Consider the following 24,031-nt stretch of genomic DNA (forward strand, 5'->3'; position numbering starts at 1 on the left):
ACTTAGCTGAACCCCAGAAACAAAAATCAGCCTCTAGGGCGTTAGGAGTGCAGGCAGGGAAAGGATTACCTATCCAAGCATTGGGACCGGCTTGAGTCGTGTCCCCCAAAACTGATGTCCACTGGAATCTCAGAAGGTGACCTTACTTGGAAATAGGGTTGTGACTTTGTGCTTATGTAGGGTGAGGTCATACTGGATCAGGGTCAGCCCTAAAGCAACTATGACAGGCGTCCTGATAATAAGGCACAGGGAAGAGAGGCTATGACGGCAGAGCCTGGAGTGATGCAGCTATGGGCCAAGAAATGCCAAGGATTGCCAGCAATCGCCAAAAACTAGAAGAGGGGTGGAAAGACTCTTCCTTAGAACCGTCATGGGACATGGCCCTGCTGACAGTTTGATTTTGGATTTGTAACCTGCAGAGCTGTGAGTGAGTAAGTCTCTGTTGTGTTAAGCCACACAGTGTGTGGTTATTGGTTACAGAGTCCTTGGAAACGGACGCAGCATCCCTCTATCCCAGCATCTAACTCCTTGCTCCAAATACACGTCTGTAGGGTCTCTCATTCACAAATAATCACTAGTACCAAGTACCCACCAAGGCATTCTTCTGCAACGAACAGAAACACAGAAACATCTTGGCTTATGGGGGCTTTGATCGCTAGGAGGATCGTAGGAGGAGGACGCAGAAAGCAATCAACAGGAGGAGGGGCAAGACGGCGGAAGAGTAGGGTCTCCAAATCACCTGTCCCAACCAAATTACCTACAAAACCTTCAAATTACCCTGAAAATCTATGAATTCGGCCTGAGAATTAAAGAGAGAACACCTGGAATGCTACAGTGAGAAGAGTTGGCGCTTCTATCAAGGTAGGAAGACGGAAAAAAGAAATAAAAAAACAAAGGCCTCCAAGGGGGAGGGGCCCCGCGAGGAGCCGGGCTGAGGCCGGGGCGAGTGTCCCCAGGACAGGAGAGCCCCATCCCGGAGGAGCAGGAGCTGCACCGACCTTCCTGGGGGAAAGGGGCTCGCAGGGAGGTGGAGCAGGACCCAGGAGGGCGGGGATGCCCTCGGGCTCCCGGGGACACTAACAGACACCTGCGCCCCGGGAGAGTGCGCCGAGCTCCCTAAGGGCTGCAGCGCGCACAGCGGGACCCGGAGCAGCTCGCGGGGGGGGGGGGGGGGGGGGGGGGGAGGGGAGAGGGCGGAGGAAGAGGCTCCGCGGAGGGGGCTGCGGGGCGGGAGCAGCTCGGGGGGCTCGGGGGCGGCTCCGCGGAGGGGGCTGCGGGGCGGGAGCGCGAATCCACCAGCGCAGGCCCCGGAGCACAGGGCGCCGGGACACAGCCCAGGATCCCGCCTCCCCCGGGACAGGCAGAGGCCAGGAGGGCCCAGGACAGCGAGGACGCTCCTGCCCCGAGCTGAGATCAGCGGCCCCGCCCCGGAGCCTCCAGGCCCTGCAGACGGAGAGCTCCGGGAGTTACTGCCGGAGCTGAATCCAGGTTTCCAGAGCTGCCCCGCCACTGTGGTTGTTCCTCCTGGGGCCTCACGGGGTAAACAACCCCCACTGAGCCCTGCACCAGGCAGGGGCACAGCAGCTCCCCCAAGTGCTAACACCTGAAAATCAGCACAGCAGGCCCCTCCCCCAGAACACCAGCTAGACGGACAACTTCCAGGGGAAGTCAAGGGACTTAAAGTACACAGAATCAGAAGATACTCCCCCGTGGGTTTTTTGTTTTTTGTTTTTTTTTTTGTTTTGTTTTGTTTTGTTTTGCTTTTTGATTTTTTCCTTCCCCCACCCTTTTTTTCCCTTTTTCTTTTTCTTCTTTTTTTTCTTCCTTTTTTTTTCTCTTTCTCTTTTCTTTCCTTCTTTCTCTCCTCTCTTTTTCTCCTTTTCCCAATACAATTTGCTTTTTGGCCACTCTGCACTGAACAAAATGACTAGAAGGAAAACCTCACCTCAAAAGAAAGAATCAGAAACAGTCCTCTCTCCCACAGAGTTACAAAATCTGGATTACAATTCAATGTCAGAAAGCCAATTCAGAAGCACTATTATACAGCTACTGGTGGCCCTAGAAAAAAGCATAAAGGACTCAAGAGACTTCATGACTGCAGAATTTAGAGCTAATCAGGCAGAAATTAAAAATCAATTGAATGAGATGCAATCCAAACTAGAAGTCTTAACAACGAGGGTTAACGAGGTGGAAGAACGAGTGACATAGAAGACAAGTTGATAGCAAAGAGGGAAACTGAGGAAAAAAGAGACAAACAATTAAAAGGCCATGAAGATAGATAAGGGAAATAAACGACAGCCTGAGGAAGAAAAACCTACGTTTAATTGGGGTTCCCGAGGGCGCCGAAAGGGCCAGAGGGCCAGATTATGTAGTTGAACAAATTCTAGCTGAAAACTTTCCTAATCTGGGAAGGGAAACAGGCATTCAGATCCAGGAAATAGAGAGATCCCCCCCTAAAATCAATAAAAACCGTTCAACACCTTGACATTTAATAGCGAAGCTTGCAAATTCCAAAGATAAAGAGAAGATCCTTAAAGCAGCAAGAGACAAGAAATCCCTGACTTTTATGGGGAGGAGTATTAGGGTAACAGCAGACCTCTCCACAGAGACCTGGCAGGCCAGAAAGGGCTGGCAGGATATATTCAGGGTCCTAAATGAGAAGAACATGCAACCAAGAATACTTTACCCAGCAAGGCTCTCATTCAAAATTGAAGGAGAGATAAAGAGCTTCCAAGACAGGCAGGAACTGAAAGAATGTGTGACCTCCAAACCAGCTCTGCAAGAAATTTTAAGGGGGACTCTTAAAATTCCTCTTTAAGAAGAAGTTCAGTGGAACAATCCACAAAAACTAGGACTGAATAGATATCATGATGACACTAAACTCATATCTTTCAATAGTAACTCTGAACGTGAACGGGCTTAATGACCCCATCAAAAGGCGCAGGGTTTCAGACTGGATAAAAAAGCAGGACCCATCTATTTGCTGTCTACAAGAGACTCATTTTAGACAGAAGGACACCTACAGCCTGAAAATAAAAGGTTGGAGAACCATTTACCATTCGAATGGTCCTCAAAAGAAAGCAGGGGTAGCCATCCTTATATCAGATAAACTAAAATTTACCCTGAAGACTGTAGTGAGAGATGAAGAGGGACACTATCTCATACTTAAAGGATCTATCCAACAAGAGGACTTAACAATCCTCAATATATATGCCCCGAATGTGGGAGCTGCCAAATATAAATATATAAACCAATTAATAACCAAAGTGAAGAAATACTTAGATAATAATACACTTATACTTGGTGACTTCAATCTAGCTCTTTCTATACTCGATAGGTCTTCTAAGCACAACATCTCCAAAGAAACGAGAGCTTTAAATGATACACTGGACCAGATGGATTTCACAGATATCTACAGAACTTTACATCCAAACTCAACTGAATACACATTCTTCTCAAGTACGCATGGAACTTTCTCCAGAATAGACCACATACTGGGTCACAAATCGGGTCTGAACCGCTACCAAAAGATTGGGATCGTCCCCTGCATATTCTCAGACCATAATGCCTTGAAATTAGAACTAAATCACAACAAGAAGTTTGGAAGGACCTCAAACACGTGGAGGTTAAGGACCATCCTGCTAAAAGATGAAAGGGTCAACCAGGAAATTAAGGAAGAATTAAAAAGATTCATGGAAACTAATGAGAATGAAGATACAACCATTCAAAATCGTTGGGATGCAGCAAAAGCAGCCCTAAGGGGGAAATACATCGCAATACAAGCATCCATTCAAAAACTGGAAAGAACTCAAATACAAAAGCTAACCTTACATATAAAGGAGCTAGAGAAAAAACAGCAAATAGATCCTACACCCAGGAGAAGAAGGGAGTTAATAAAGATTCGAGCAGAACTCAACAAAATTGAGACCAGAAGAACTGTGGAACAGATCAACAGAACCAGGAGTTGGTTCTTTGAAAGAATTAATAAGATAGATAAACCATTAGCCAGCCTTATTTTTTTTTTTTAGCCAGCCTTATTAAAAAGAAGAGAGAGAAGACTCAAATTAATAAAATCATGAATGAGAAAGGAGAGATCACTACCAACACCAAGGAAATACAAACGATTTTAAAAACATATTATGAACAGCTATACACCAATAAATTAGGCAATCTAGAAGAAATGGACGCATTCCTGGAAAGCCACAAACTACCAAAACTGGAACAGGAAGAAATAGAAAACCTTAACAGGCCAATAACCAGGGAGGAAATTGAAGCAGTCATCAAAAACCTCCCAAGACACAAGAGTCCAGGGCCAGATGGCTTCCCAGGGGAATTTTATCAAACGTTTAAAGAAGAAACCATACCTATTCTCCTAAAGCTGTTTGGAAAGATAGAAAGAGATGGAGTACTTCCAAATTCGTTCTATGAGGCCAGCATCACCTTAATTCCAAAACCAGACAAAGACCCCACCAAAAAGGAGAATTACAGACCAATATCCCTGATGAACATGGATGCAAAAATTCTCAACAAGATACTGGCCAATAGGATCCAACAGTACATTAAGAAAATTATTCACCATGACCAAGTAGGATTTATCCCTGGGACACAAGGCTGGTTCAACACCCGTAAAACAATCAATGTGATTCATCATATCAGCAAGAGAAAAACCAAGAACCATATGATCCTCTCATTAGATGCAGAGAAAGCATTTGACAAAATACAGCATCCATTCCTGATCAAAACTCTTCAGAGTGTAGGGATAGAGGGAACATTCCTCAACATCTTAAAAGCCATCTATGAAAAGCCCACAGCAAATATCATTCTCAGTGGGGAAGCACTGGGAGCCTTTCCCCTAAGATCAGGAACAAGACAGGGATGTCCACTCTCACCACTGCTAGTCAACATAGTACTGGAAGTCCTAGCCTCAGCAGTCAGACAACAAAAAGACATTAAAGGCATTCAAATTGGCAAAGAAGAAGTCAAACTCTCCCTCTTCGCCGATGACATGATACTCTACATAGAAAACCCAAAAGTCTCCACCCCAAGATTGCTAGAACTCATACAGCAATTCGGTAGCGTGGCAGGATACAAAATAAATGCCCAGAAATCAGTGGCATTTCTATACACTAACAATGAGACTGAAGAAAGAGAGATTAAGGAGTCAATCCCATTTACAATTGCACCCAAAAGCATAAGATACCTAGGAATAAACCTCACCAAAGATGTAAAGGATCTATACCCTCAAAACTATAGAACACTTCTGAAAGAAATTGAGGAACACACAAAGAGATGGAAAAATATTCCATGCTCATGGATTGGCAGAATTAATATTGTGAAAATGTCAGTGTTACCCAGTGCAATATACACGTTTAATGCAATCCCTATCAAAATACCATGGACTTTCTTCAGAGAGTTAGAACAAATTATTTTAAGATTTGTGTGGAATCAGAAAAGACCCCGAATAGCCAGGGGAATTTTAAAAAATAAAACCATAGATGGGGGCATCACAATGCCAGATTTCAGGTTGTACTACAAAGCTGTGGTCATCAAGACAGTGTGGTACTGGCACAAAAACAGACACATAGATCAGTGGAACAGAATAGAGAACCCAGAAGTGGACCCTGAACTTTATGGTCAACTAATATTCGATAAAGGAGGAAAGACTATCCATTGGAAGAAAGACAGTCTCTTCATAAATGGTGCTGGGAAAATTGGACATCCACATGCAGAAGAATGAAACTAGACCACTCTCTTTAACCATACACAAAGATAAACTCAAAATGGATGAAAGATCTAAATGTGAGACAAGATTCCATCAAAATCCTAGAGAATACAGGCATCACCCTTTTTGAACTCGGCCACAGTAACTTCTTGCAAGATACATCCACGAAGGCAAAAGAAACAAAAGCAAAAATGAACTATTGGGACTTCATCAAGATAAGAAGCTTTTGCACAGCAAAAGATACAGTCAACAAAACTCAAAGACAACCTACAGAGTGGGAGAAGATATTTGCAAATGACATATCAGATAAAGGGCTAGTTTCCAAGATCTATAAAGAACTTATTAAACTCAACACCAAAGAAACAAACAATCCAATCATAAAATGGGCAAAAGACATGAAGAGAAATCTCACAGAGGAAGACATAGACGTGGCCAACACGCACATGAGAAAATGCTCTGCATCACTTGCCATCAGGGAAATACAAATCAAAACCACAATGAGATACCACCTCGCCCCAATGAGAATGGGGAAAATTAACAAGGCAGGAAACAACAAATTTTGGAGAGGATGTGGAGAAAAGGGAACCCTCTTACATTGTTGGTGGGAATGTGAACTGGTGCAACCACTCTGGAAAACTGTGTGGAGGTTCCTCAAAGAGTTAAAAATAGACCTGCCTTACGACCCTGCAATTGCACTGTTGGGGATTTACCCCAAAGATACAGATGCAATGAAACGCAGGGACACCTGCAACCCGATGTTTCTATAAGCAATGGCCACAATAGCCAAGCTGTGGAAGGAGCCTCGGTGTCCATCGAAAGATGAGTGGATAAAGAAGATGTGGTTTATGTATACAATGGAATATTCCCCAGCCATTAGAAATGACAAATACCCACCATTTGCTTCAACGTGGATGGAACTGGAGGGTATTATGCTGAGTGAAGCAAGTCAGTCAGAGAAGGACAAACATTATATGTTCTCATTCATTTGGGGAATATAAATAATAGTGAAAGGGAATATAAGGGAAGGGAGAAGAAATGTGTGGGAAATATCAGAAAGGGAGACAGAACGTAAAGACTGCTAACTCTGGGAAAAGAACTAGGGGTGGTAGAAGGGGAGGAGGGCGGGGGATGGGAGTGAATGGGTGACGGGCACTGGGGGTTATTCTGTATGTTGGTGTATTGAACACCAATAAAAAATAAATTAAAAAAAAGCAATCAACATAAAGAGGTAAAACATACAGCGTGTCAAACGGTGCTAGGTTCAGGAAGGGGTCCTACAGACTAGGGTGCTGGTACTAGTTTCGAATCTCAATAAACTGAGCATGTTCAGTGGACTTTGATGCAGACGTTGAGCCTAGTGTTGTAGTTTGTCATTCTTGTAAGAAGAAAAAAATCAACGCATGAGGGTACGAGGGAGAGAGAGGAGCCTCCCTCTATTCTCTTAGAGTTTCTGCCCTAAAACTGGGAAACCGCTCACTGTCAAGCTCATTGCGAAGGGAAAAGAACAAGTTAGCAAAAGTCATCAAGGCCGAGGGAAGAATGCCCAAGGATTTGGTGGCTAGTTCACACTTGACTTACCAAGGGATCTGGCCCTTCACCATTCAACAAATGCCCCGGCAACGTCAAAGACGCCAACGCTCTACAAAACCACTCCTCGGGAAGAAAAGAAGCAACAGGAGGCTCTGGACGGAAAAAGCGTATCATCCAAGAACCTCATTAAATTATCACTCAAGTAAATGGAAGCTCAAGAGGACATTCCACATTGAAAAAGACGTTCCATCAACATAATACGGTAACCACTGGTCACTGGTGATTAAGCCCTTGAGAGGGTCTGGGAGACTGAAGAACTACATTTTTAATTTGATTTAATTTTAATGAATTTAAATGACATCAACTAAACAACAACGTGTGTGACCAGCAGCTCCTCCATGGGAGAGCACAGCTTTAGTCACAGAAGTCCGGCTGCGGAGAAAAGCCTGATGACCCGTTGGGTCTGAGGTGGGCCCAGCCCCGTAAGTAAAGGTTAGGGAGGCTTCACAGAACGTACAACTATTATGGACAGTATTTCGAGGACGTATCCATTCCCCTAATCCTCACGGCGTTCCTGTAAGTGGTCAGTACTGTCATCCCCACATACTGGATGAAGATATTAAGGTTCAACCGGAGTATAGGACCTGTCCAGAGCCTTGGAGCTTTTTTTTTTAAGATCTTATTTATTTATTCATGAAAGATACACAGAGAGAGAGAGGGAGAGAGAGAAAGAGCCAAGAGACAGAGACATAGGCAGAGGGAGAAGCAGGCTCCCTGTGGGTCAGGGGTCACGCCCTGAGCCAAAGGCAGAGGCTCAACCTCTGAACCACCCAGGCACCCCAGCCTTGCAGCTTTTAAGGGGTCAAGCCCAAGATTTGAATTTTGTTTAGACACCAAAATCCATACTCTCATCTCCAAGGTCCAACTAAGCTAACAGCAGCTTTCATTCTCGTGAGTCCTTCCATTGCTACCCTCATGGAATAGTCGGAAGCACAAAAGCGTGTGTGTGTGTGTGCGCGCGTGCACGTGCATGTGTCTGAACAGATGTCGGACAGGCTGAGTCCTGAGGTTGCTTGAGAACCCCCTGTGGCTCTAGGGGTCCGTACAGGCCACTATCCTCCAGCCGGCCAGCCCCATTTTTCACTCGGCCAAGCCAAGCGCAAGGCCAAACACTGGGATGGGGCCAACGGGATGCAGTGATGCTTGCTCGCCAGTCAACTTATTAAGACCGAAGTGGCACATGCAAGGAACCTTTCTGCTTGGACTCATTCAGGAAAATTCTGCAGCCCAGCTTTCCTGGTCATTCCCCAGCGGTAGAGGCGCTCAGAAACCCCAAAGCTGCAAGTCCTTAGGTCTTGATGGCAAGGGAGGCTAGAGGGAAGGGAAAGAGGAAAGATGAACAACCGCGTCGGGGTGAACAGGAGGGAGATCCGAACATTCGGATCTCAGAGCGTGAGGATGCGGATTGGCTGGAATATATGTGCGGTTGCCCAGCCTCCCCCAGCCTCCTTCCTGACCGCTCCCCGCAGTGGGGAGGGGCCGCTGAGGTGCCCACAGGGCAACAGAGCTCCCGGGCTGCAATCTCCTCCAAGATGAAGCTGCAGCTGGTGTGTGGTGGAGGCTCTGATGCCTTCCGGCTATCGCTGCCAAGATCACCGCAGCATTAGGAGGAAGGTTTCCCGCGGAATTCATTTTGCATCTTAAAAAAAAAAAAAAAAAAGTTTCCCTATGCCTGGAAATACACTCAATGAGATGAAGGAAGCAATTATTATTTGTCTCTTTAACCTCCTGGAAGGTTAACGGAGGCGTTCCTCCTCGGACTGTCAGCCTCTCCTTCAAGGAACTTTCTGGGAAGATGCCCCTTCCCCTAAATCAAGCTTTGCAGCATCCTGAGGTTCTGAGGTTGATGGGATTCCACACCCAAACGGCTCTAGAAATAGTTCACTCGAGTGCAACACCTGGCAAAGTGCAATCCTGGAAAGGATTCTAGGGAAAACCTGACCGCCCCGCCCCAGTCTCCCATATGTCTACACCGCTGTCCAGCCTAACCTCTCAATCCCCAGGAATCGGGTTGGGGGCGGGGGAGCTCCTGTTTAGCATCATTTCACAACCAAACAAAACTATTGGGCACCAAACAATACACACAGGCAGGTGGAATGTCGTGTTGTGACTGCAACAAAAAATGCAACTTGGGACTTTTTTTTTTTTTTTTTTTTTTAAGCATCGTTTCTTCTCGTCGCCTCCGGGTTATGCCCAGAACCAGTGTTTTGCAGCCTCTTTCCTTTGCAGTTCGTTCCCCTGTAGCTTTGCTTCCCTCAGTAAGTCACCCCCCGCCCCCCGCCGTCCCCGCTGCAGACCGCGGAGACCAGGATGGGGCTTCTCCGTGCGGTCCCGAGGCTCCCGGGCGGCGGCGGCCACCTGCTCCGCGCTCCTCGGCCCCGCGCCCCCGGAGCCCGACAGGACAGGACAGGGTCCCCGCAGGACAGGGTCCCCGCGGGATGCGGGCGCAGGTCGGCCCTGCTCCTGGGGACTCGGCCGGCGAGGATGCTCCCCCCGCCCCCAACTAGGCGCAGCGCGGGCCCTTCCCGGGGCGCGCCCCGAGCCCCCCACCCCAGGCCGGCGCCGGGGCCCGAGGTGCGCGGGGGACGCGGGGTCGCGGGGGACGCGGGGGACGCGGGGCGGAGGCCGAGCGCGCAGTGAGCCCGGGCGGCCGCGGTGGCGGGGAGGCGAGCGCAGCGGGGGCTCCGGGACCGGTGGGGCGCGCTGGGGTCCGGGCGGCCGGGCTGCGGCGCCCGCGGGAGGACGGGGCCGGGGTCCCCGGGGCGGGGGGGGGGCGACGGCTCCTGTTGCAGCCCCGCGGGGTCCCCCGGAGGGAGGCCGGGCCGACGGCTTGTGCTGCAGCCCCTGGGGTGGGGGTGGGGGTGGGGGTGGGGGTGGGAGGGCCAGGGGTCCTGGGGAGGGCTGGGCCGATGGCTCCTGCTGCAGCCCTGCGGGGGGGCGGGGGTCCCGGGGTGGGGGGGTCCGACGGCTCGTGCTGCAGCCCCTCGGGCCGGGGGTGGAGGGGCGGGGGTCCTGGGGGTCGCAGACGGTTCCTGCTGCAGCCCCTGGGGGGGGGGCGGGGGTCCTGGGGTGGGGGGCAGACCGACGGCTCCTGCTGCAGCCCCTGGGGGGGCGGGGGTCCTGGGGGTCGAGCCGACGGCTCGTGCTGCAGCCCCGCCAGGGGAGCCCAGTGCCCGGGCGGCGTGCGGGGCGCCGGGCCGGGAGGGACCCCGCGGGAACGCGGACCCCTGGGACCCAGCGGACCCCCCGGGACCCAGCGGATCCCCCGGGACCCAGCGGAGCCCCGGGACCCAGCGGACCCCCCGGGACTCAGCGAACCCCTGGGACCCAGCGGATCCCCGGGACCCAGGGACCCGGACGCCGACGGAAAGTCCGCCGCAGACCCTGCGCAGACCCGCCGGGAGCTCGGCGCGGGGCGGGGGCGCCCACCGACGGCGGGGGCGGGGGCGGGGGCGCGGGGGGCGCGGGGCGCGGCCCTACCTGGTCGGCGGCCGCGGCGGGGCGGTGGCGCTGTGCCCGGGGCAGCGCGGGGGGCCGCGGCGCGCAGAGCATGTCCCGGTCCCGCGGGCCGCTCGGACCCCGGCCGCCGCCTCGGGAGGCCCAAGCCACGCTGCAGGACGGGGCCCGCGTGTGTGCGGGACAGCCCGCCCCCCCCGGCGCACCCTCCCCTCGGCCACTGCGGGTCCCGCCGGGAGAGCCCTCGGGGGCCGGCGCTCCGCAACCCCACCTCCTCGCAGCCAAACAAGCGCGCCTTCAGGGGCAGAGGGAAGCCCCCCCGCCCCCGCGCCCGCCGCCCCCTCCCCAAACTGACGCCCCAGGAGGGCAGGGAGCAAGGCTGGGGCTTGAAAGTTAGGGGCGAGAAGACCAGAGGAGCTGGGAGCAAAAGAGCCTCCTAATCCCATCCCGGAGCATCTCCTCGTAGCCGGAGCCCGAGCCCACCTGCCCAGGGAAAACCCCAAATACCTGCAGCCGCTGGCACCGGAGGGCCAAGTTTGTTTTCTCGAAAAAGCTGTAACGTTTCCAAGGCGAGCGTTCTTGGCAGATGGATAGAAACTTGCCTCCTGCTACGCGTGACAGGGACACACCGCTTTTGCAAGAGGGCCCGGGACTCTGCGGAGGGCTGCACGGGTGGCCGAGGGCCGCTTCCAGAAACCCGGCCGGGGGCCAGCCGGGGAGGCACCCACAGGCTGCCCCCCAGGGGCCCAGGGCTGCCCCCTCTGCGCCCTCCACTAGCACCCACTCTGCACGCAGCGGCAGGGAGGGCGCAGCACCTGTTTACAAGGTAAAGCTCACTTGGCCATTTGGAGCCCAAGACGGTTGTCAAATGTTTGGGGGAGAGGGGGGCCAGGGGAGTACATTGCACCTTTCTTAGAGATGAGTTTTCAGCCAACTTCAGTCAAGCCAGATCTTAATGGAAATTCCAAAAACTGACTCATGAGGTCGTTGAATAAATCCAACGCTGTGTTTCTGGTGGAGGCCTCGACCGGTCACCAGAGTATGCAGCAGGCACCTGCTCCTTGAATGTGATTGCTGGGGGGCGGGAGGGTGTATTCCTTTGTAAAATTAGTGGGGTGAGGAATTAGTATTTTGTTTCTGAAATGCACAGGTAAAAAGTATTGTATGTGTGTAGTAAAATGGTGGAAACAGATTTTATCTGTTCTGCAAACATCAGGCTTAAAATCCAGTATCTGACAGGTTTATCATGATTCACAAAAATTAACACTGATTTTACGTGTTCTGCAAACATCAGACTTAAAATCCAGACTTAAAATAATTCACAAAAATTAAGCTCTTAGTATCTGAGGCAAGGTTTGCGTTCAGCACGGTACCTGCATTCGCTTGCATTCACTTGCATGCAGTAAGTGGTTGCTTAGAGTTCTAGCAACCACTCTCGGAAGTCAGTGCTATTATGATGTTTATTTTAGAGGTAAGAGGATTTAGGGAGCCAAAGTAGGCGGCCTGAAGTTCTACAGCTAGCGAGGGCTGAGCTGGGATGCCCGGAAAAGCGGTGTAATTTCAGGACTGTGTTCTTAACTAAAATACTGCCCCAAGGGACATCATCACCGCAGGGACACCAGCCTGACAATGGAGAGCCTAGGGGGTTCTTCAGTCAGGTCTGCCTTGAGCAAATCTGAGCCACAGTTAACTCGGTTTGCAAAAGGAGAGTTGGATTCAGTCCTCAGTGTTTCTACCGACATTCTACAAGCGTGAATTTCTTCCACCTCCTTTCTCTTCCACTTTCTGCCCTCTGGTGGAGGTGCTGCTGGAACTGTGAAATTCAAGTAGCTACATCAGTGGATTTGAGATAGCCAGTGTAGACAAGTGTCCCTCTCCCACTTCTCTACTGTATTGTGAGAATTAAAGCTGCTTGCACTGTTGGTGTAAAAAAAGAATTCCTTAAGCTTCCTTCCAGCAAAACAAAAACAAAAACAAAAAAACCCACCAACTAGCTCTAGTTACCAACAGCACCAGAATACGTGAAGTATTGTTAGCATGAGAGTAAACATCTATTTTTATATACTTTGTAACAAAGGTTTATAATGTAAGAAATCACAAAAATATGAGAAGTCTCATAACATATCCAGAGTACTTTATGCACAGTAATCTCCAATGACCTATTTGAATTATTTTCTTAAAAGAATTTGCCACATTTGCTTTTCAGCTTAAAGTGACAAACATCAGCAAGTTTCTTAAAAATACTTTACAAGAAACATTTCTAGCCCTTTGAAATTTTTGTGGTCTAGCATTTCGAGCAGAGATTCAACTAACTAGGTAATTTAAGAGAAAAAAAAATACAAACCTTAAAGAGCTTTATGGAAAAAAATCAACTTCAAGGTAGTGAATATACTTCTGGAAAGGAAGATCTTACAGACCAAACTTCGGTTACATGTATGTATTACAGACCTGTTTAGCGATTAGTACTACAAATGAAGGCAATTTGAGAACAAGAAAGAAGTATTTTGAAGAAGCAGCCAGCCTCCCAGGAATAATAGGCAAGCAGTGGCTAAGATAGATATGCTACCCCACGGCTTATTTAGTTCACTCAACTAATACTCGTTTAGGATTTGCTAGCCACCAGATGAACAAAATAAGAGTTCCTGCCCCCACAGAACTTTCAGTCTAGTGGAATAAAAAAAAAAAATGTACACATATATTAGCTATGGAAAGATACTTGAAAATAATGTGGGACTAGCTCTAAGGAATTCAGAATGTAACTTTTTTAGCTGAGATGTAAAGATGCACTTTTTTAAAAAAGCTTTTATTCATGAGAGAGAGAGAGAGAGAGGCAGAGGGAGAAGCAGGCTCCATGCAGGGAGCCCGATGTGGGACTCGATCCTAGAACCCCGGGATCACGTTCTGAGCCAAAGGCAGATGCTCAACCACTGAGCCACCCTGGTGTCCCAAGATGCAGACTTTTAAAAAATATTGAAGAGCAAGAAAGAGGCAAACTAGAAGTTGACCTGTGGCATGGAGGGGAGAGTTTATTTAGTTTAAAAGAAGAAAATAACATACCCGTTATCTGCACGCTAAAATATCCTGCATATGTTAAAAGCAGCCCGTGTAGACACTCCATTTGCTGTGTACATTACCAGGACACAAATCCCCTCCTCTGATACACCACTTCATTTGGGAAGTAGTTTAGAAGAACTGGCCCAGAAAAAGTTCTCAGGGAATTTTATTTTTAGCATCCCCACACACGTCGTGCTGTTTCCCCCACCACCTGGGCCCCTTACTGCAATTTGTCCAAATGCCCCCACGTTTGGCCAGCACTTTGCCTGGTCTTCCCAGGGATAGTGCCCTCTCAGTGACAGTGACCAACCACATGAGCAAACACTGGGGGGTCTCAGTTCACAACAGATTTTCCTCCAGTTTATGAATGAATTTGTAACAGAGGTCTTCAAGTTATGAGGTTGTCGCACGTTATCTATTATTATAGCTAAGATGTTCTAGATGCTATGTGCCAATTACTTCACAGGGTGACATCTATCTTTTTTTTTTTTTATTCTTGAGACAAACCTGATTTCCTTTGTTGTAAAATGAATACATAGGCTGTGTGAGAATTTTAAAGATGTAAAGTGCTTTTAAAATAGCTGCAGATAGGGACGCCTGGGTGGCTCAGCGGTTGAGCATTTGCCTTCGGCTCAGACTGTGATCCCGGGGTCCTGGGATTGAGTTCCACATCGGGCTCCCTGCAGGAGCCTCTGCCTATGTCTCTGCCTCTCTGTGTGTCTCTCATGAATAAATAAAATATTTTAAAAAAATAGCTGCAGATACATAATAATAGCTAATGTTTATTGTCACTATTTTATAAGAGGAAACTGAGGCTTAACAGAAGTTCAGTAATTGCCTGAGAGATTTCATGACTGGGAAGTGGCGGGACCAGAATTGGAGCCAAGCAATCTGGAACCAGAATGACCTGTTGACCCCCACCTTCTGCAGCATAGTTAGTAAGACAGTAATGAAAAATGCCCAAGGAGTTTATAGCCTAGAGTCACTTCATTTATTCATTCATTCAACATTGAGCATTGTAGTGGGTAGAACAGTGTCCTCCCCTCTATCCCCCAAATTTAATGTCCCTTTGGAACCTGAGAATGTCACCTTCCTCATTTGGAAATGGGGGCTTTGTAGATGTAAGTAGTTAAAGTGAGATTATACTGGCTCAGGTGGATCCTAACTACAGAGTGTAGTGTCCTTACAGGAGACAGAAAAGACCACAGACACAGAGAAAAAGATCAGGTGAGGTGGGATTGTAGAGATGAGGTCTACAGACCAGGACAAGGCACAGACTGATGCTCACAACTGGAAGCCTTGGCTTCTGAGAGGCATGGGACAGTCTCCAGTCTCCAGAAGGCACCAATCCCACGGTCGGTTTGGTTTTGGACTTCTGGCCTCCTGCACTGTGAGAAAATACATTTTTGTTGTTTCAGCCATTCTATTTGCAGTAATTTGCCACGGTAGCCCATGAAAACTAACAGCAGCATCTACTACGTGGCTAGGCATGCTCCAGCCCAGGGCTAAGGCAGTAAACAAAACCGCACTCCTGCCCTCGCGGCTTATGCTCTAGTAGGGAGAGGAGGCGATAAACAGACACATAGTACACTGACCCGTACTGTTTGGTGCTACGAGAAAAAAAATACTGGAAGACGGAGGATGGCCAGGTGATGGTGAAAGGGGACTGGCTCTCTACAGGTGCTTGAACTCCAGTGAATCCGGACTGTGGAGTTCCAGGCTGGAGGGGGTAATTCACAGGAACACACATACATGCCTCCGCATTAATTGAAAAGGAAACTTAGCAACGGGGGAGGCACAGCAAATAAGAGACCTAAACTTCCTCAACAGACCAATATTCTGTAATACATGACAATGGCTCTCCAGGGGGACACCTGGTCTCTTGTCCCTGAAGGGTCTCTGGAGAGCTGAGGGGCTCCCAGCTTCTCCTGCCCCCTCGCCGCCCCCAAATTCACATCTCTTCTAGGAGGTGCTTCTTCCCTCTGTGCAGCTCACCAACATGAGTAGACTGGCCCAGGGTGGTCTAATCACTGTCACTCAATACAGGGGAAAATTTCCGCAGACCAGAGAGGAGACTCAGATGCCTGACATCAACTCGAGCTCCGGGGCTTAAACACCTGCCTCACCTTCTAACACCCAAGGATGGGCAAACGTAACAGCCGGAGGAGTCACCTGGGTCATCTGAAATAACACGAAGAGCCCAAAGGGCTTTAGGTCATCTTGGAACATTACCACAGATATCGATCTGTGTTTAAAATTTTTAACATTCATATAGCCATGAAGTTCAAGCATCAGACTTCTTTGCAGAAAGCAAAGGTCTGCCATGTTTTGCTTCAGTAAAGCTCCTCTGGCAATTTCAGCAAAGATTATATCAATTTTTTGAGGTTATCTGAATTTAATTTGGGACGTGAAGAGCGAAAGTAACTGAAATACAAACACCAGGTGCTGACCAATCCCTAAAAGTTGAAGCTGAAAAACCAGAAACTTCAACATAAACATTCCACAAATTTCAAATAGTAAGCTCATCCAACTTTTACAATGATGCAAAGTAAGTAGGAGGGAAAGGCCATCACAGACACAGTTTTATCTGTGTCGTTTCCTAGCGGCTATTTGGTAACTTTTCCAGTCCTTCTCTAATTGGTTCAGATTGGAGCAAAAAAGGCCAAAATGTATTGATTTATTTCCCTCAGAATAAATTCGTGCATTTAGGCCAAACTGAACTTCCTTTTGACCTTAAAGAACTGATTTCCCCTATCCTGCTCATTCACTCCTCTTCCCCTCCTCACAGCTGTCTGCTCATTCTGGAGGCCACCACTCATCCAAGGGCATTCAAAGGCGGTGGGGAACTCCGGGCATCACAGCACCTCCAGCCCAGGCTGCCTCCCAACCCAGCTCCCTCCCCTGCCCCCTCCAGTCCTGTCTCTGGGCAGCCAGTCACCTTAACAACAACTGTTTCCTACTTACAACCTTCCCAGGCTGCCCACTGTGACTGGAATATACCACCCCCCCTGCCCCCCAAGTCCTCGCCAAGGTCTCTTGGGCTCAGGGACTGGGGACTTGCTACCCTCCCTCCCTCATGAACTTTTCCCTCAGATCTTCAAATGGAGGTTTTTCGGGCCACAGCTCCAAGGTCCCCATCTCAGCGGGGACCCCCCCAATCTTAAGGGCTAGTGACCTTTCACCTCCTTTTTCATCACCTCCTGTGCCATTTTATTTTTTAACACATGTGAAAGGTGAAAGGAAGCCTGTTTTACTGTGTATCTATTTCCGGTCTGCCCTCTTCCGCTCCTTAGCAGCTCCCCAAGGGAAAGGCTCACTGTTCCCACCCCCCCAGGACCTACAAAGCACCTATCGCACAGGAAATATATCTGTTGATTAAATAAATAAATAAATAAATACATAAATAGGTGTGTAAAATTAATGAGGTAAATAAAAAATGGTAAACAGCTTAATTTATTATTCGTTCAATCAATCTCCTTCCTCTGCTCACTAAATTCCTCCCCACAAATTAGAAAGAAAACCAACCAGAACAGAAGCCCAACAAACGGGTAAGAAACAGGCTTCAGGCTTTGTTTATTAGGCCGAGATTCTGAGACACATGAAAATAGCTCCCCATGTAGGTAGACACCTAGTTGTTCATAGTCTTTAATATTCATTTGAGAGTGAGGAAATGACTTGTATGTAGCAGCTCTAATTTAGAGCTTCTGAAACATCAACCCAGGTATTCTAACATTGAGAAAGGTAAAAAAGAAACAAAATCTAAAGTCAAAACACAAATACTATTATGAAAGGCATGACTGCCCTTTCGTTTAGGGCGCCTAGCTAACACTAGATGAACAGAACATTTAAAAAGTTTTGCATTAAAGTCATCAAAGTTTAAAGTCCTCCTTTGTACTTAGGTTTAATACATACTCTTATGCTTTTTAGTATCAATAACTATGTTTTGCATCAAGTACTAGAGATTTTTTACAATGATACTAATACCTAGCCTAAAATTATAGGCTCCTGAATATTTTAGATAATATTCTTAATATTTTTTTAATAGTAAATATTCTAGGTTACAAATTTGGTATGAAAAATTTTAATGAAAACATTAATCATACAAAAATTAAATAGCAAAACCATTTAAAATGGTAATTCAAACAGATTTGGCTTACTGATATTTCTCTATCAGCTTGTTTCATAAGAACTGATTATTTCCAGCTGAAATCTACTTACAGGATCATGGTAAGAAGACATGAGAATAAGTATATAAAGCTCATAAGCCCTGTGCCCAGCATCTATTGCTCATAAATACCAGTTTTTCTTGTATTATTATTTGGAAAAGACACACGTTTTACAAAACATGCCAGACTTCAGTTAAATGCTTCTTACACAAGAAATAGCCACATGTGGGGAATCTAACCTCTCATTAGAAAACAAACAAACAAACAAAACAAAACAAAACAAAAAAACCAATTATATATTTTCCTCTAAGGACCCACTACCTAAAAGTTTATTTTAGTATCTGATAAAAATTTCTCACTAATAAACCAATTTCCAGAATCTAATTATATAGCTTCACGTTACAATTTAAGAGGTCTTTTAGAGGATTTTTTTTTTAAGTACAAAGTTACATGATCAGGAAACATCAAGAAAAGTACCTTGTAATAAGTAACCAAAACATTGTGACATATTTCTTTTACTGCATATATGGCTCAGTTTTATCTTAATTTTGCAGAACAAAGTTGGTTTGAAACAGTAAATGAAACAACGATGTTAACACAGCGAAGCACATTGAACAACATGTTACCCTGCCACTGGCTATCCCTTATGAGATATTTACAATTTCAGTCATGCTTTTACTATTAAACAATGGTATATTGCCACTTCTAGTGTGCTAACTAAGATAAAGCTTAACAGTCTGTCCTTCTAACAACAGCTAGAAGAGAATACAGAGATGAATGGGAATATGTATGTTCTACAGAATATACTTCCTAATATTCCAGAGTGAACAACTTATCTAAACGCAATCTGAGGTATATTAACAGACCAAAAATTTTTAAGCCACATCATGGGCTATGTACCATGCAAACACTAAAACCACAACTGCACCCGCTGGAAGGAGATAGTATTTGTATTTCTGCCACAATGTTAGCTCAATTGCCACTTCGTCTCTCTTCCTGTTCTTCTTCCGACGACCTTTCAGTCTATTTTCAAAAGCCTCCAGTTCGGCCTAAATCAACAATCAAAACAGCATCATTTATATTAAATTCATTGTTGAAATGGAGAACAAGATCAAAATACATCAAAAACAGTCAAACTTGAGAATTGACAAGCTGACTTGGAATTTTCCACTTTGATGAAAATAAAGCAGTTTGCCAAATGTTTTAATAGAAATGGTATATATAATAAATATACTGATTTGCTTTAAAAAAAAAAACCTCTCTCCATTTATGGACTAAATTCACCAAATTCAGAGTTTGGGTAAGCAGAAAGGGAAACAGGGAGTAACGAAGATCATTTCAGACTGTAAGGTTGACTTTGACACTATTTATTTATTTATTTTATTTAGTTTTTTTAAAGATTTATTTATTTGAGAGAGAGGATGAGAGGGGGTGGGGGATGAAGGAGCAGAGGGGGAGGGAGAAGCAGACTTCCCACTGAGCAGGGAGCCCCTACAACTACAAACTAAGGGACTAGATCTCAGGAGCCTAAGATCAGGACCTGAGCAGAAGGTAGATGCTCAACTGACTGAGCCTCCCAGGTGCCTCTCGCGCTATTTAAATACAGAAACATCTGATTAAATCAAGGTGCCCTAAATATTTGTTCTTCAACATCATTAATCTGTTGGGTTTCTATAATATACAACTTCTAGCAAGTTCCAAGAGATGCCCAGTGAGAGTAAAAAATACCTAAAATTCTAATTTTTTATAATGCTGATAATAAACATTACTAGCTTGTATGAAAGAGATTTAAGTGAGTTGGGGAAAAAAACTGCCAGATTATCACATATATTTAAGAATAGAGTAGAAATTCAAGGGAAAAATGCTTCATGTTTTAAATCAAAATGACAATTTTAGAAAGTAGAATTACATAAAAACTGGTTCTAAAAAAGGGTAACTGGATGATACTCATTATAAAATGTGGATTTTTAATCTATTGTTAAGAACTTAACTTTATAAACAATAATATAACATGATACACTACGGTGAACTGTAAAACAGGATAGTCAGCAACTAAAATATATATGTAATATCCATGCAAGATTCTATAATTGTTTATTTAACAGAAGGAAATATAAATTAACCCTTGAGCAATGGAGGGGGCCAGGGATGCTGACTCCACACAGAGACAAAAATCCACAGAGAACTTTTGACTCCCCAAAAAGTTAACTACCAATAGCCTACTGTTGACTGGAAAGTTTACCGATAACAGTTGATTAACACATATTTTGTATGTTGTATTTATCATACACTGTATTCTTCCAATAAAGTAAGCTAGAGAAAAGAAAACCATAAGGAAGAGAAAATACACTTATAGGACTGCATTGTAGGTACTGAAAAGAAGTGACATATTAAGTGGATCCTCGCAGCTTAAACTGATTAAACCTGTGTTGTTCAAGAGTCAACTGTACAAACTTCAGTTAACCTATTACTTTGCCTATAAAGCACATTTGAAGATGCCCTACTCCTACACTTAACACAGTAGCATTTGTCAATGAACCAAAATGTCAGAATATTCTCAGGTTGTTGCTGAAACGGAGAAGATCAAAATACATCAAACAGCCAAACTTGAGAACTGACCCAGTAAAATAACTGATGCTTTAATAATGACCCATAGTCATCATTTACAGTTTAAATTATGTTCTATACACTATTTAAAAGGTCAGTGAATAGGAAATATATTTAATATTTCCAATTAAATGGTTTATAAAAAGGAGAAATAGGTTCACCCTGAACTATTCCTAATAAGTTAACCTCCCCAGGCTTCCTGTCAATTCATGTTCTAGTATAATAGCTCTGATAACTCATTTTGGAATGTTAGGCAAATCAACTTTATAGAACCATATAATATCAGAGGTCATTTCTGCCCACCTTTTTGCTACCTAAATTATTTCTAAAGTCTTCCACTGTAGTCAGACAAATTTTAATTTCCTCATTCAAAAGGTGGCACATAATATATCCTTTTTGCTAAGCATAAGCATCTCAAAATGCAACATGACAAATAATTATATGTCACTATTAGAAAGTCAAACCACTCTTTGGAGTATATAATCAATATGGTATTTTAAGCAAACAAGATACCGGGAATGTATCTGTTATCTGCTATATGGCAAAGTACAGATAATAACCCTGCACTTAGGAATATAGAGGGGAAATAAGGCAATGAATTGTGAAAGCAAGTGACTGGTCGGTAAACAACACTCACTTTTATATATAACTCTGTAATCTACAACTCAGCAAAACAGAACTCAGAATACTTTGAGGTGAGTGATGACATAGGCTCCTAGCAAGGAAGTAAATTTGGGAATATACAAAATATCTGGGAATATACAAGATTCGTGCCTCTTCAGAGTTTCAGTATACTTGCCCTGAAGTGAATGAGTAGAATTTTTGTTTTGTAGGACCATATTATTTTCAGTCTAGAGAACAGTTGACCAGCTCCTGGTTTGTATGTGGAATACACCATGTGTTTGCATAAAAACTAACAATGAGGGAAGCCTGGGTGGCTCAGCAGTTTAGCACCTTGGGTCATGATACTGGAGTCCCAGGATAGAGTCCCACGTTGGGCTCCTCACAGGGAGCCTGCTTCTCCCTCTGCCAGTGTCTCTGCCTCTCTCTCTCTCTCATGAATAAATAAATAAAATTTTTAAAAAATACAAAGAGACATAAATCTAGGTATTTTGTTTAGTTACCTGTTGTCTTCGTTTTTCCTCTTCAAGAGCAGCTTTGGCTTCTGCTTCTTTTATCTGTTTATAGACATGTAAAAATAAGTTAACATTGTAATCGTCAAATTTTATGTAGAATTTTAACATCTTCCACCCAGGATCCACTAAAGTAACAACTTTCGGGAACTTTATATTGGAAATTAAAGACATGTAAATGTTATACTGAGAAGCGTTACCAAGGTTCTAATAGATTGTGCGGTGAGGGGAGAGTCAGTGTTATACTGTATATAAACATACATACAGTTTAACAACTCTAATAGATATTAGATCACAATTCGAAGAGTTACAAAACTGTAAAATGAAATATTGTTAAAACTGTATTTTTTCTCTTGAGTTACCATACTAAGTCTCTAATGAATTATTAAATAAACTACTCTTGTTCTACAGTTGAAATGGACCATTTTCCATAAATGCCCTCTTGGGAAGGGAATCCTGTATGTCAAGCAAAATCAAGAGTTTATTCACTGATTGGACTGATGGCGGGAAATAGTGACACTAGAGGTAATGCAAACAACAAAGAATTCCAAAACCTTATTTTGTATTATTTTAACCTAACTTTCAGGAGGCTTACAGTAACATAAAGGTGAAAACTATGTTCTGGAACACACTACTGGTACTGAGGAGAGAAAAAAAAAAATCTAGTACATACTAAACAGTACACCTGGGAATCCTAAATAGGCCTATAAAACTAGGCTTTATTACAAAAGCAAAAAAAGGTAAGCTTTTGAGTTGTTTGTAATAAGCACATAAAGTAATGTACAAAATAAATAGGAAAAGGTCATTAATTAGCACGTTAAAAATGATGTTTGGGGCACCTGGGTGGCTCAGTAGGTTAAGCATCGGACTCTTGATTTTGGCTCAAATCATGTTCTCAAGGTCATGGGATGGAGCCCTGGGTCAGGCTCTGTGCTCAGCGGGAAGTCTGCTTGCGATTCTCTCTCTCTCCATCTGCCCCTCCCCCTGCCAACCCTATGTGGCTCATTTGCACTCTCTCTCTCTCTAAAATAAATAAATCTTTTTAAAAAAGAAATTACATTTAACATGATTTTACCTCAGATGCTTTCCGCTTCATTTCCTTGCATGTTGTGTCACATTCTATTGAAATCTGATTTTCACGTACTTTGTTGCATTGCAATTCCTACAAATAACATTTTTTTTTTAAATTTGATTTTAAAAGATTTCTCCCTCAAAGTCTTAACTCTATGCTATGAAGAAAGCAAAGTATCTCTGACAGCTTAAGGTTATGCATATTATTTAAAAGCCATGTTCATGAATATTTAATGATGATACGGTTACAAGCATTAAATGTCTTGATTCAAACAGTGATCATTCCTTTATTTCCTCCTAACTAGAAAAAAGTGAATATCATAAAATTCAAAGCATCTATTTAGTAATTATTTACTGAGAGCCACTATCAACTTAGCTTCAATTTCCTTTTCATTATTTTTGTGCTATGAAAATATGCTCCAGGGTAGTGCCAACCAATGCAGCTTTCTGAGACAATAAAAATGTTCTACATCTGTGCTATCCAATGAAGTAACACTAAATACATATGGCTACTGAAAACTCAAAATGTGGCCAGCAAAATCAAGGATGGTTACTACTATTTGATGTTGATTCATTAAAATTCAAATTTAAATAGCCATAAGGGTGCCAACAGGTACATGCAAATGTGTTCAACATCATTACTCACCAGAAAAATGCAAATCTAAACCACAACGACATAATCAACCCACAACTGTTAGAATAACAATTGAAAAGCCAACAGATAACAAGTGTTGATAAGACTACATGAAAAAAAAAAAGAAAGAGAAAGAAAGAAAGAAACCTTGTACAGTGTTTGTGGAAATGTAAATTGGTATTGCCAGTATGACAAACAGTACAGAGTCGTCTTTAAAAAAAAAAAACTTCAAATAGATCTAGTATAGATTCTAGCAGTCTTACTTTCAGATATATATCCAGGAAATGAAGAGAGTAACTAAAAGATACCTGTACTCCAATGTTCATTGCATCATCATTCATAATAGCCAAGATATGGAAACAAGTGTGTATCCATCAATGGATAGAGAGATGAAGAAATTGCGATCTGCCCACCTATCTACCTATAATGGAATATTATTCGGCCATAAAAAAGAAGTCCTGTCATTTAGAGAACATGGATGAATATGGAGACAATCAGGCTAAGTAAAATAAATCAGATACAGACAAATATTGTATGATCATACTAATGTGTGGAATCTAAAAAATTAGAACTTAGAAAAGCTGAGAAGGGATTGGAG

General features: G+C 44.6%; 2 protein-coding genes and 1 long non-coding RNA gene across 6 annotated transcripts in view; 1 reads left to right on the forward strand and 2 right to left on the reverse strand.

Annotated features, from left to right (window-relative positions):
- Positions 1–11,006, reverse strand: part of CORIN (corin, serine peptidase) — a 235,731-nt gene extending 224,725 nt beyond the window's left edge. For all 3 annotated transcript variants that reach the window (XM_077847934.1, XM_077847933.1, XM_077847932.1), the window contains exon 1: positions 10,793–11,006. In XM_077847934.1, coding sequence (XP_077704060.1) covers positions 10,793–10,864 — 72 coding nt within the window. In that variant the 5' untranslated portion in view covers positions 10,865–11,006. The remainder of the gene's footprint in view (positions 1–10,792) is intronic.
- A 118-nt stretch (positions 11,007–11,124) lies between these two features.
- On the forward strand, positions 11,125–23,565 carry LOC144283615 (uncharacterized). Its single transcript, XR_013352171.1, has 2 exons — positions 11,125–11,594; positions 22,140–23,565. It is a non-coding gene; the product is annotated as an uncharacterized LOC144283615 (long non-coding RNA).
- The window catches only part of NFXL1 (nuclear transcription factor, X-box binding like 1), a 71,607-nt gene continuing 64,947 nt past the window's right edge, over positions 17,372–24,031 (reverse strand). For both annotated transcript variants that reach the window (XM_077847936.1, XM_077847935.1), the window contains exons 21-23: positions 22,804–22,890; positions 21,720–21,773; positions 17,372–19,037 (exon numbers count right to left, since the gene is read on the reverse strand). In XM_077847936.1, the coding sequence (XP_077704062.1) occupies positions 18,864–19,037; positions 21,720–21,773; positions 22,804–22,890 (315 nt within the window). In that variant the 3' untranslated portion in view covers positions 17,372–18,863. The remainder of the gene's footprint in view (positions 19,038–21,719; positions 21,774–22,803; positions 22,891–24,031) is intronic.

Source organism: Canis aureus, chromosome 14 (genome assembly GCF_053574225.1).
Source record: "Canis aureus isolate CA01 chromosome 14, VMU_Caureus_v.1.0, whole genome shotgun sequence".
NCBI lineage: Eukaryota > Metazoa > Chordata > Mammalia > Carnivora > Canidae > Canis > Canis aureus.